The 13,648-nt window shown below is 39.3% G+C and overlaps 1 protein-coding gene across 3 annotated transcripts in view; it reads right to left on the reverse strand.

Moving 5' to 3' along the window:
- Positions 1-776: 776 nt before the first annotated feature.
- rassf3 (Ras association domain family member 3) overlaps positions 777-13,648 on the reverse strand; it is a 45,171-nt gene continuing 32,299 nt past the window's right edge. For all 3 annotated transcript variants that reach the window (XM_046873406.1, XM_046873407.1, XM_046873408.1), the window contains 4 exons: positions 7,883-7,990; positions 6,136-6,388; positions 3,880-3,995; positions 777-3,787 (listed from right to left, as the gene is read on the reverse strand). In XM_046873406.1, the coding sequence (XP_046729362.1) occupies positions 3,638-3,787; positions 3,880-3,995; positions 6,136-6,388; positions 7,883-7,990 (627 nt within the window). In that variant the 3' untranslated portion in view covers positions 777-3,637. The remainder of the gene's footprint in view (positions 3,788-3,879; positions 3,996-6,135; positions 6,389-7,882; positions 7,991-13,648) is intronic.

The following is a 13,648-nucleotide window of genomic DNA, read 5'->3' on the forward strand; positions in this document are numbered from 1 at the left end:
AGAGACTGTAGACATGTATAATGGCTTAATTATCTTTACAGCTACACTATATAAACACCTGACCATAAAATTGTTATGTGCTGTTTGAACATCCCATTCCAAATCTAGTGTCTATTTGCTGTTATAATAACATCCACGCTTTTGGGAGATGTTCCACAAGATTTCAGATTGTGGTTGTGGAGATTTGTGTTCATTCAGTCACAGTGCATTAGTAAAGTCAGGTATTGATGTAGGGTGAAGAGGCCTGAGGTGAAGTCAGTGTTCCAGCTCATCCCAAAGATGTTCATCTGGGTTGAGGTTAGAGATCTATAGCAGGCCACTCAAGATTTTCTACACAAACCCATGCAAACCATATCTTCATGGAGCATTGTGCGCAGGGGCACTGTCATGTTAGAATGGGTTTGGTTTTCTAGTTCACACCAAGTGAGAGAAAAATGTAACTCACAATTTAACTAACATAAATTTAAGTTGTGGCCCAATACAATTTTGTGCCTCCAACTCTGTGGTTACAGTTTTATGAAGAACCAAATATGGCTGGAAAAGTCAGGAATCCCAATAGTTGTCTACATAGCGTATTAATGTCATGTTAAGATTACTAAACAATTACAGTATTCATTATTAGTTTTTGCTCATCATGATTTTACAGAATTTCATTATCAAAACAGTTGTTACTTAATCTTAAGCTAAATCATTTCTTAATAAGAAGGTCGTTGTAATGTTTCTAATGTAGTGGGAAGTATCTTGTATATGGTAAAAGGAGCCATGAAACCACCACATCACAAATACATCATCTTTATTATAACATTATGTATTTGGCACAGTCTACCTTACAGCACTGATCAGTCTCAGCCATTTTCATTAACAGCAGCCCAGCAAATCTTAAACCATCTCCGTGTTCATTTAAGAGGATTGACCAGGTTTAGCTTTTGGACTAGATGAATTTCTGAAATGGCCAGTGGAATATGTAATGTTTTGGGATTTTCTATTTGAATTCCCTAAACATTGTTAAAAGCAGTAAAAAGGTAGACATTCCAATGTCTGGCGATCAGAAGGCAGACCTGCAAATGTTGCAAAAAAACCCCAAACATGAATGAACTGAGATTTCTGTATCAATAATCATACGGTTAAAAATCAGGAGCGTCTTTCTGTATAATCAAGTCATGTGCTGCAAAATACCAGCCAGTGATGTCCTTCACAGCCAGAACTGATATGCATGGATTAATATAATGCATGCATGTATAAGAGGAAATTTCTTTAGTAGTACTACACATACTCATAGTGTTTAGCGGAGATTTTATCGAACGGGTTAAGAAAATGTGATGCAGTTGGACAGCTGGAACATTCACAGTATTGCTCTACAAAACTACTGAAGCTTTTTACTCTTAGAGACAAGCTTCCATGGGACATAGCGATGCTTTCATAGAATAAAATATTAGTTATATAGTAATGGACATTTTTCTTTTTTTAAAGCATCCAAAGTTGACAAAAATAAAAGCTCTTCCCTGAATTACAATGTAAAGTGCCCAAAATGGTTTACTATCTACTACTACTAATATTACAGGAGCTCTGGGTGAGAATCAGTCAGAACCTAATGACCCCTGTAGAACAGAGCCACTGCACTGCATCTCACTGATAAAAACTCCTGCAATGATCAAACATTTGTTTCTAAAATATATTATATCCCAGTGTTTAGGAGTAAGTGTTGTCATGGTGAGATGACCACACAGGCTATATATCTAGAGTAACACACACGGTGACCGCAGCAGGCACGAAATTCTATATACTCTAGAAATGTAATATAAATATGCAATTTTACACTGTATCTTTGGTTATTAAAAAAAAAATGACATTTGAAAATAGAAAATAAAGAAAATATTGCTAAATGAGCAAAAGGACTGTGAAGTAAAGGTGCTATTACAGCAGATAAACAATAGATGTCCCCACATCACCACTAAACCCAATGCATGAATGGATGCTGCAACACCATATAATGCAACATCCATCAGAAACCCATCATGAAGGACTAACAGAGACTTGTTCTCATAAAATATGCAAAGGTATATATTTATATGTATTTAAAAAAAAAAAAAAAAAAATCAACCACTGATACACAAGTATCATTAAAGAAAATTTTGTATGGTGTATATGTTCACCGAGACAAAGTAGGACAGACTGCTGACAGATTGTCTGCACTATAAGACACATTTCTGCAGATTTCTGCGAACTACAGTACATTTAACAGTTTCAAAAAGAGAGATATAAGTTTAATAATGTAAAACTTTCTGTTCAGATTGTTCCATCTGTTAAATGCGTATCATCGAGCCTCCCGTTCGGCGACAGAATGTGATTCTAAAGTATCCCCTAAACACATTTACAGTATCATGCAGAACGATCTAGAACAGCTGCAGCTGAAATACGATACAGACGCTTACAGCCTACAGCCTGGCCATGTGAACGCATCCTCCAGCATGCATCTTTAATCTTCACTCTGTGTAATGCCTATTTAGAACTGGTCCAACGGTACATCCCTCCCCCGAAGCCCACTGCCAAATAGCCCATGCTTTGTCCTTTCTTCTGTATCTTATCTCTGTCAAAGGACCTGATAAGAAGGAGATTATTATATATAATCACTCGCAGCTTTCTGCCGAAGTTCAGCATTTAAGTTTGTTCCCAGACTGGAGCATGACAGTTCCTCTAGATGCATTTCAACTTCCTCTATCCCTAAATGTCAACTTCCTGCAATTGCTTCTGCTCTGTGACAACATGCGCTACTATCCGGAGTTCAGAAGCCTTTTTTATCAAGTACTGAACAAACTTAACTCAAAACCAACATATTGATCAACACTTCTAATTTCCTACATTCTATAATCCTTCTTCATGTTACGATTGCATTTCTACATATCCTGCTCCCTTTTCTCCATTGCCAACACTATCCTTTATTAGCAAATGTATTGTCAGTTTAATCTCTTCTCATAAGCGGTCATTCGACAGGTCTGGTAATACTAACACTGGCACTGCAGCTTGTCTCCAGTCCTCACAGTGCTGACGTAAAACCGGCCCGGGCTGAAAATAAAAGAATTTTGCGCAGACTTTCATCTGAACAGGATCGACTTTACATAAATTCTTTGGTAAATAAATCTTGCAGGTCAGCAGTAACTATCACCTACTGTTACTGCCTTTCTCTCTAGTCATTCACTTTGGATTGCTGCTATGACTTAATAAAAATAAAATAAGACTCTTACAATATAGATACAAACTAAAAAAGAACAAAGCTTCCCCATATAAATTAAAAACAAAAATATGTACAAACCTTAGTATCAATCAATTAAATAAAAGAATCAAACAGAACAGATTCTCAAGCTTGCATCATTCACAAGTTCTAGAGGTAACTGAACACAAAAAAAAAAAAGTGTGAGAGATGGGAATATGGCACACTGGGTAAAAGCATGGCACACAAAAAAGAGCAATCCCACATGTCCTCTGGAGTTAAGAGTTTCTAATAGAGATGTGCCACCTCACAGCCCAATCTGTGTGCTTCATTAGGCACCAGTTCACCCTCTGTGTGTGTGTGTGTGTGTGTGTGTGTGTGTGTGTGTGTGTGTGTGTGTGTGTGTGTGTGTTTGTTTGAAAAGCATTGTTAATTATGGTTGCTTGTTGCTCGGAGTGCCTCTTCCAGCTTCTCTCTGTAGATGTTGTAGCGTGCAGTTATCACACGGACCTGTTCCTGTTCCTCCTTGTCCAGGATGCGCAGGAAGTTGTGCAGCTCGGGGATGGAGAAAGCATCCCACTGCAGAGGAAGAAAAGGATGCACAGATCAAGACATGCACAAAATGAGTAGCTTCTTTCACTACTGAGCTGAAAAGATTGTTGACTCCTTACCAAAACTTCTCCTGTCTGCTGCTCTCTGAGAACAAAGCTGAGAGTGTCCAGGTTTGGCCCAGCCAGCAGACGCAGGTGCAGAGGGTGCTCTCCTTCTGACAGCTTACATACACACACTGTTGGGGGAAAAAAAAAACAGAGTTACATAGAGACAAATAAAAAAAATATATAAAGAACATTTTATAGCAACAAAAAGTAAACGTTTCTACTCATGCGCACACAAACATATATAATTGAATCTGAATGCTGAGATACAAGTTACAAGTAATAAGGAAGAAATCATCTGGAGCAATGACATCATACTTTCAAATTTTCCATGAAACACTCTGGTGTTGTTGCAATACTCTGGACTCATATTACATTACGCTGCTTCTAAACAACGCAATTTAACAGTAAACCTGGATAAGATAAGGAAGTAAGTTGGGTTAATGTTTAGGACAGCTTGTGGAATAGATCATAAAATAATAAACAAAAATCCTAACAGCAAAAAAACTCCTACAAGTTCTACTAAGTTGCTCAGACACCAGATAAAAAAACAACAACAACTAATCAAAACTGACCCGTATCCTCTCCACACCAACCACACTGATGACACCTAAAGCCTATTAAGGTACTTTCTCTTTTCTAAAGCCACTAAATCCCATTTCCTCTGAAAAACAATGAAAAGCATTAAAACCATAAGTTTTGTTCCTTTCTGTTTTAATGTTTATTTATAAGATTTTTTATAAATTGAAATGCGATTAAAAAGTCCTAATGGTGTGATCTAAGAAGATTCAGGAAAACTACAGGTGTGACGACTGAATAATGATCATAAAATCTGCTGTATGTGTCCAACACTTCTCAGCCTATTTAATGGAGCTACATACTCTTGCTTTTTTTTTCCAAGTGAGAAGTTCAACAAGAACTATCCCAACTTATATTATCATACATAACTACAAATGATACAAGTTAATTATTATTATGATTTAATGGTGGATTGTGATTTCCACCACTGTAACAGCATTTTAACAAGACATTGGAGTTGGGCAGGGAACTGCTTCATTAAGATTCAACTCGATCAGTTACACACTTACAGACTTCACACAGTGCTGCTGTTGTGTCTCTGGCATGACATGGCATCATTTTCAATGTGTATGCAGCGTTTTGTCGCCATGATGTGGGCTGAAATATGTGGACTGAAATCTGTTCTCAGTAAATAAACTCTGTAGCAGATGTTAAAATTCTTTGTTTTTCACAAAGCCGCTTAGTTTGTCTAGACAGCGCATTTAATTAACAAATCTCAGTCTCGGTACATGCCTTCAATGACAAGTGGAAAACACAATTGTGTGACTCTGTGTGTGTGCATGTGTGTGTGTGTGTGTGTATGTGTGCATGTGTGCGTGTGTGTGTGTTCCCCACATACTACAACCCACATTCCCATCCCTTGGAATGCAGCTAGAGGGGATTTCAGAGAGAGGAGAGAGACATGGAGAGGAGCTCTGAGACATTCCTGTCTCTGCAGGGAAGACATCCAGGCAGCAACGTCAGCACATTTTCCCTCTGCTGGCAAAACCTCACATGCTCAATCTAACTTTTTTACACATTCTGTTTAATATTAGATTTTTATGTCTCCCACTACACTGAGGCAATATCAATTACTGTTTGTCTGCTCTGGTGTAGAGGTGGACCTCCATAACACACATACTTTATCAAGTGAGATGTGTGTGGCGTGTTTGACGTCAGAGGAGACCCTCAGCAGCAGGACATCTAAGCCGTGATTATAGGGGAGACAGCTGGAATGGTTTGTGATGGAAGAGGAGCTTGAGGGGGAGCTTGCAGAAATAGACAGTGTATGTCTGCAGAGAAAATCCTAACTAGAGATCCATGTGTGTGGGGAAAGTGCCAGCAACAAGTGTACCAGCTGTCAACAATCTAGTGTAGACAACTGGTCTGAGTGAGTGTGTGTGTGTGTGTGTGTGTACGTGTGTGCTATTCGGATATTCTTGGCACAAAAAGCAGAAATCATACACTTGTAGTAAAAGCACTACCCAAAGACACTGGGAGCCAAAACAGTCCATAAATACACACACTATCAGTCCAGCAAAAAAGCATGTGATCGTGTAGTGGAATGCCTGTCATCCTGGCAACACACACACACACACAATACACAAACACACAATAAAGCCTACTTGACTTGACTTACACACACACACACACACACACAGCATTAGAATCATTACTGAACTGACTCTGTACCCAGACCCACTCATGGCTCACCATGGTCCTCGCGGTGGAAGCGTTTGTACAGGGCAAACTTGGCAGGGTTGTCGGCCACGGTGAACTTGCGTAGCAGAGCCTCGATCACCTGCTGTACCGTGTTGGAACTGCTGATGTGCAGAGTGTTTACAGAGCCCTGGGGCAAATAAAACGCCTCGGCTGCCTTCGTCCCAGCTTTCTCTCCCGTCACAGTGATGGGCCGCCGCAGCTCCAGCTGCACCTTTATGAAGCCTGTGTATATGCCATCGGGATTCTGGCAGCACAAAGACAGAAAAGAAATTAATTAAATTTACGAACGTTTTATGAAAATGTGTTCAAGTGTTTAATCCTAAACTCGTTACATCTTGTGTGAGGTCTCAGGTTAGTGTACATTATACCTAGTCAAGAATGAGTGTGTAAATTGGTGTCATGAACTGGCTTCCCATTCTGGGTGTGTTCCTGCCTCACACCCAGTTTTGTAATGTCCTCACAGGTTAAATGCTTGGTATCACAAGTTTTCACAGCGACAGCTTTCAAACAGATTAAAATGAATGCCACCGCCACACCGGTGCATGCACAGAATTCCTACTACCACAGAAATACTTTGATACAGACAGCAAGTATAATTTACGCAGGAGCTTTTAAGTGTTGAACACAAACAGATGCACAATCCTGCAATCTCTGCATGTGTAATAAGACAAGCCAAAGAGCAATGACTTAATTTCTAGACCTCAGATTACAGGCAACTAAGTCTGCCAAAGAGAAGACACGAAGGGAGCAATTATAGGTCAGGAGGCAGGCCTTGTGCTTCACTTACTCACTGTGTACTGTAAAATAAATACACCACTGGAAAGCAGGAGTTGTGCTGAACTAGCCAAAGCATAGGGGCCCGACACCTCCACTACCTCCCCCACCATCTTTGCTCACACACAAAAGTCGTTTGTTATATGGGAGAAGTGAATACTCATGACTGCTCCGAGCTAAAGGAAGAGAAGACCGTGAGACATTTAAAGCAAACTGAGAAAGACACTATTTTTAGCTTTCTGTGAAACAGCACATTGCACTACATCTATCTTTTTTTTGCAGCAGAAAACGCACTTAAAGCCAAATCGTTCTTGCTATCATAATAACACAACTGCCATCTACATGCAAATCATCGAGCAGATAGCCCAAACAAAGGCAGATCCGCTGACATCACACTGGCCTTATCATACACAAAGAATCAAGGCTGAATGAAGAGACACAAGGACGGCATGAGTAATGTCTTCATGAGAGGAGAGACAGAGGCACTACAGTTGAGCTGCTTGGTGGGAAAAATCTCCTGTATACTATAACATCCAGATCCCGCGACCTGCTACACTAGTGCAACTAGTGCCCATCTAAAATGACAGACGTTATATATTTAGAATCAGCAACACACAAGTAAAAACAATATAAAATACTGACAATATAAATGCAATGTGCTCTATTAGAAAAGTTTATGATGCATTATTGCATTACGTTTATCTACAGCAATTTGTCCTAGAGTGTTTCCAAGCAAAAACACAAGGCTGATTCAAGCAGGTTTATGAGTTAATGATGGTAAACAGGAACAATATTATCCTCCCTGTACACATAACAAAAAACCTGGATTTGATCAGGTGTGCATGTAAAAAAGCACTCAGGGAAGGTATAGGATTGTTTGTTAAGTGGTTAATAATGGAAAATGGGCAGTTGGTAGACAGAATGGACAGATGGAAGGCAACAATACGAGGGAGGAGAAACTCACCAGTGTCATTTTAAAGTGGTCTCGCGTCGCTGTGTTATACAACTCGATCTTGTGATTGACCTCCTCATAACTGAGATGAGTCCGGAGGTCTTTCTCCTTCTCAGCATCCTAAGCAAGAGATTAAAAAAATGGAGTCAACAACAAGAAAACCCGACAAAATGTGCTTGAGAAAAAGTGACCTCACAACAGTAAGAATTCATATTGGTAAATAGGAGGAGTGCAGCTATCGATTATTTCGTCGATTTACCGAGTAATCGAATTGAAATAACTTTTTCTTTATTGAAGAGAAATACTAAATATACGCAAGAAATTAGACAGGTCTCTTAAAATGAACAAGCAATTTGTTTCCTTTTTAGAAAAAATGCAATTTTATTGCTAAAATTGCACACAAGAATATCTGTGAAAACTAAACCCATTTAGTGCAGAAACTTGCCATGTTACATCAAAATGCAAAAACAGGTAGGGTAAAGAGTATAGGGTTTTTGTTTTGTTAGTTTTAGTTTTATCCCAAAATTATTTTTCTTTGGCCTGAATCTTTTCCTCACCCCTCCCTGTTTCCTGTTCAGGGCAGTCCAGAGTTTGCGTGTGGCACATCAATAATAATAGTCGGAGGGGAAACACGCTGCTCCGTGTGTAGTTAAATAGACTAAACGAAGCATTTTTGTATTCGAGGTTACTCGAGGAATCGTTTCAGCAAATTAAGCTACAGGAGCTCGTCTGTTGGATCGGACCACACGAGCCTGTGCTGCATCAATAAGCCCTTGCCGCTCATGACCCTGTTGCCGGTTCACCACTGTTCCTTTCTTAGACCGCTTTTGATAGATACTGACCACTGCAGACCGGGAACCGCCCACAAGAGCTGCAGTTTTGGAGATGCTCTGACTCAGTCATCTAGAATCACTCACATCCTTACACTTGTTTCTAACACATCAACTTTGAGGAGAAAATGTTCACTTGCTGTCTAATAAATATACCAAACCCACTAACAGGTCCCATGATGAAGAGATAATCAGTGTTCACTCATAATGTCATAATGTCATGCCTGGTTGGTGTAAAAAAAAAAAAAAAAAAAAAAAATATATATATATATATATATATATATATATATATATATATATATATATATATATATATATATATATATATATATATATATATATATAGAGAGAGAGAGAGAGAGAGAGAGAGAGAGAGAGAGAGAGAGAGAGAGAGAGATATATTTTTTTTTTACATGCTTTTTAAAAAGAAAACTATAAATTATCACGATATATATCCACAACAATGATATATACATCAGAAAAGTGTATCATAATCAACTCATAATCTATCATAAAGTCCATATGATACAGAGTTTTCCAGTTACTTGGTTCAAGAGTGTAAGAAGTGAGGAAATCAGCCCCACCACATGAACAATCATTACAAAAACATTCAAACACGACAGAAAAAGAATGTTGCAACATCTCACTGTCCTACATGTGCAAATTCAACAGAGAATGACTTGCTGCAAATAACGCAGTGCCTGGTACACCCAAAATGATGCTTATGACGCGTATTAAGACAGAAGTAAGAATAGTATTCACACCCATGCATGGCAGGGAAGCACCTAAAATTCCAACATGCCATGTGTGCTTGAAATACTATTCATTCCATAAGAGTCAATTGCAGTCCAAATACGTGTGTATACACATAGAGCATTGTGTGCCGGGTTGAGTTGAAACGTACTGAATAATAGAGGCCACTACACTGCTTCTGTAGGCTGGAATATTTTAGTAAAAGATTTCAGGCACATTTGGACTGTTGCTCTCTGGGCTGTTATTGTCAGCAGCTTCAAGTGCACTCTGGTCTTACATGGTCATAAGACGGCAGAGTGAAGCAGGTCTGCTTTCACGAGCTGGCCTGTTTAAAGCAAAGCTTGAAAGGCTGCAGCAGAGCTTAACACAGAAGGCAATAGCCTTTTAAGGTAAGGCTCTTCTCTCAGGCAATAATGGCACACAAGGATCTTCACACTGTACAGTTACTATTCAAATACAGTTCTGTTTCAAACTGCTTTCTCCTCTAAGTGTCAAAAGTCCCTCAAATTCCCAGAGGCAATAACAGACGGTTTCAGGGATTCTTTTTTTTTGCACCCTGTAGTTGTATGACTAATATTGATAGTGTATGTGTGTGTGTGTGTGTGTGTGTGTGTGTGTGTGTGTGTGTGTGTGTGCGCCCTTTGTGGTCTAAGCACATATGCTGCACTCAGCCATGAATGCAAAAGGTGTACAAATGCTTTAGTTGGGAGATGTAGTGAAATAATGTTCAGGCCTGGTGCACACTCACTTTCAGAATGTGAAGCTTGGAACGGCTTCAGCTTGACCTCACTTGCTAACTGAGTGATTCATAGCAGGATTAACCTAATGACAGGTGCTATGCTGGTGCACCCCTCAGGTGTTATGCAACCAAGTATATTTTGGGCCTCAGGGACATGAGCCAGAAGTGAGTGACTTCACACCTGTGTGTGGAGTCTAATGTCTCGACAATTCACGTAACACTCCCTAAAGGTGACTCGTAGGCATCAGATTAGTCATTGTCTTAGTAATATCCGTGCTGACGTTCCTGGCTGGAAAGTCTCCAAAATATAAATCAGTACATCAAACCAAAGAGCTCTTGTCACACATGTAATCCAGCTTTAAATCTTTTATCTCACCCACATTGACTTGGTTTCCATGCAAGCGAAGGCAAACAAGAGCTAAGAAACACATTTCTAACCCACAAGCTCTCGCTTAATGAAGGGATTCTATTACCACACAAGCTCAGCAGTGTAATTAACCCTACCACACACTTTCAGTTGAGGTTATAATGATAAACAAAATGCTCCTTAAAGCCTCGTCAAACAAATTAAAAAAATTGGAAAAAGCTATGTAAACAGGTTCTGCATACCATTTCAGTGGCTTTTAACGTATCAAATCTTTGTATATGAGAAGTGGATGCACCATTATGTCCTGAACCGTGTGTGCTGCAGAGAATCCCACTAGCAACACAGAGAGAAGCATTATCTTGATGTGGTGGGCTTTATGATGTGGGTCCTGCTGGCTCTCTGCTGGTTTTTCATTGTTGGGGTTCGATTGGAAAACCCAGTTTGTGTAAACTGTGTGGCATCGTATTAACTCAGTCTAGCTCCAAAATATTTCCAAAACTCTACAATACATTATTAATATAGTGAACAGTGCTGCAGTCACACCCAGCTGTAAGTGCACTTCTCACATTCTTTGGTTTTCGCACAGCATATGCACCTGTTTTTATATTTGATATATGCCAATATAATGCTTGCTCTAAGACGTTTTTTCTTGAAAGTGAGTTTTGACTTGCATACTTAGTAGTGTGAGGTCGCAGATGAAAAGGAAAGGGTTAAGTTGGACTGTACTGCACAGCCAAGCATGACTAAGGCAAAACAAACACTGTCAGTGAGGTAATGGTACAAAAAAGCAGCCCTGACTCCCACACTGCGAGTTGCCGAATCCTCCCTTTCCTACATAGCGTGAGGAATAAGGGGAATATTACAGAAACAGCCGATCCTTCAGGTCCATCTGTCAAGCATAAACTTTGTATTTACCTACAAAAAATTTTAGGAGAAAAGCATTACCTTCCAGCTGTGTCTAGCAAACAAAAGAGTTAAAAAAAAAAACAACAAAGAGACCATGTGACCTCCATGCATGTGACCTTCTCAGTGTAGAGGAGATATATGTTTTAATCACTACATGTTGATAGATAATGGAGCTGTCTTGGTGAACAGATAAATCTTAGTGTGTGTCAAGCTGCTGGCCATGTACGTCCTTCACACTGTCATAGGCTTCACTGGAACAGGATCTGAGGATCCCACCAAACCTGTCTGACCAAAACTGCTAATCTGATGTCATCTTTCTTTCTTAGTAAATATATGCATTAGCAAAACCAAAAGCTAGAGGCGGAAACAGGCTGAGGCTGAAAAATACTATGCAGTTCTATATAGTTATGTAGGACTGTTTTTTTTTTTTTTTTTAGAAGAAGAAGAACTTTTAACATTTAAAGAGGACTGAATAATATCTTATAGGCTTGCCAAGAAAAGCAAGAATGAACAAGATGCTTTTATGTAAGGAAAAAAAAAAGGCTTTCTGCACACTTCTTCCTTTCCCGCAAGCACAGGAAGCCCACAGCCACCACACCTTTCCGTCTATACGCATTCCTTACATAATTATCTTTCTTCATAATAAACCAATCCCTCAATCCTGAGTGCATGAGAAGCTGTCTGTGTCTTAGCTGTGAAAATGTCAGCAAAGGAAGAGACACTTCCCATAGTCTTCATTCAGTCTCGCTTTGGTAGGAATGGAAGCAAAGTGAGCAGTCAGTGTTTTGCTCAAGTATGTGATATAGTTTTGTACACAATATCAGACAACTTGATGATTAATAATATTGTTAATTGATACAAATTTCCCCAGGACTCAGGCTGAGACTGAGAAGCACTTATTAACGTTCCTTCAGAGGGTGTGATGTTTCAGAAAAAAGTGTCTCAAACACACGATATTTGAACACACTAGCCAAGATCAACAAGCTAGGAACTCACTTAGGACTACAGAATGAAAATCGATGATTATCTTCTCAGGTTTGTTGGGCAGGAAAAGGGAAAGTCCGTAATCTTATTCCCTCAACCTTCTTTTGTAATCCCCTATAGGTTGACTAGTGCAGTTCTGTTTTGAGGTCTGGTGGTTGTGGTTATGGTATTGTGATCACCGATAGGGGACACTGAGCACCTTGGCCACTGTAAGGATTGATGTCTGGTTATTTGCCTGGGTTTTGTTGGCGTGACTATAAGTTTGAATCTTCAAATATCTGCTATACTGCAATACAAACATATATTTCAGCTTTGTAAAAAATACTTAAAACAACAGGTTCAGCAATCTGGACCATATAAACGGGTAAAAAAGGCCAGGACTCCATGTACCCTGTACAGTCCTGGGTGTATAAGATAAGCGAGTCAAGAAAAACAATTGAAATGCCCCGAGCTCCTCAGAACTGAAGAGTTTACCAGACCAACCACAATATACACTTCCTCTTAAGGAAATTCGAGTAACATACTGGAAACATGGACCTATCAAGCACCTTGCAGACATTTCCTTTATGCACATGGCCCCTGTTCAAGGTACATATATCAGAGGAAATTACATTCTTGATTAAGTATATTCAAAGATCAAATTAATGAGGTTGTGTCACATTGGCATCACAACACACAAAATGGACCTGAAGGCTCTGACAGAGTAATTAAAGCGACTTCAAAAGAGATACATAAAATGGAAATAATCGCTAAAGCTAATGGAGAAAAAAAGTGTGCTTTCAGTTTTATTCATTTGTAGGAAGAGCTGTCACTTCTCCAGAGGATTAAACTAGCTTGAAGCAGAACTGAAACTATTGCCAAATGGCCTCCCCTTCGGGAAAGCAAAGCTGAAACAAAGCCATCCAGCTGGTTCACCTAGATATATCAAGCACCACAATATACCGTAATATTAAAATAACAAACTGTTCGGGATTCATGCCCAACAGGGTTAAATATTAACAAGTGAGTAAAGTCCTATAGAACTACATAACAAACAGAAGTTCACAACATAATCATTACATTTCTCTTTCCATCAGTGTTAAGCTGTCTCAAAACCATTAATGACCTTTAAAGGGTAAACAATGCAAAAGCCTGTATGTTCGGCGAATAAAGAGTTAACGTTAAACTAAACGGCCTTTCATAAAAAGCTGAGCTGACGT

This window comes from Silurus meridionalis, chromosome 18, assembly GCF_014805685.1.
Source record: "Silurus meridionalis isolate SWU-2019-XX chromosome 18, ASM1480568v1, whole genome shotgun sequence".
In the NCBI taxonomy this organism is placed as follows: Eukaryota; Metazoa; Chordata; class Actinopteri; order Siluriformes; family Siluridae; genus Silurus; species Silurus meridionalis.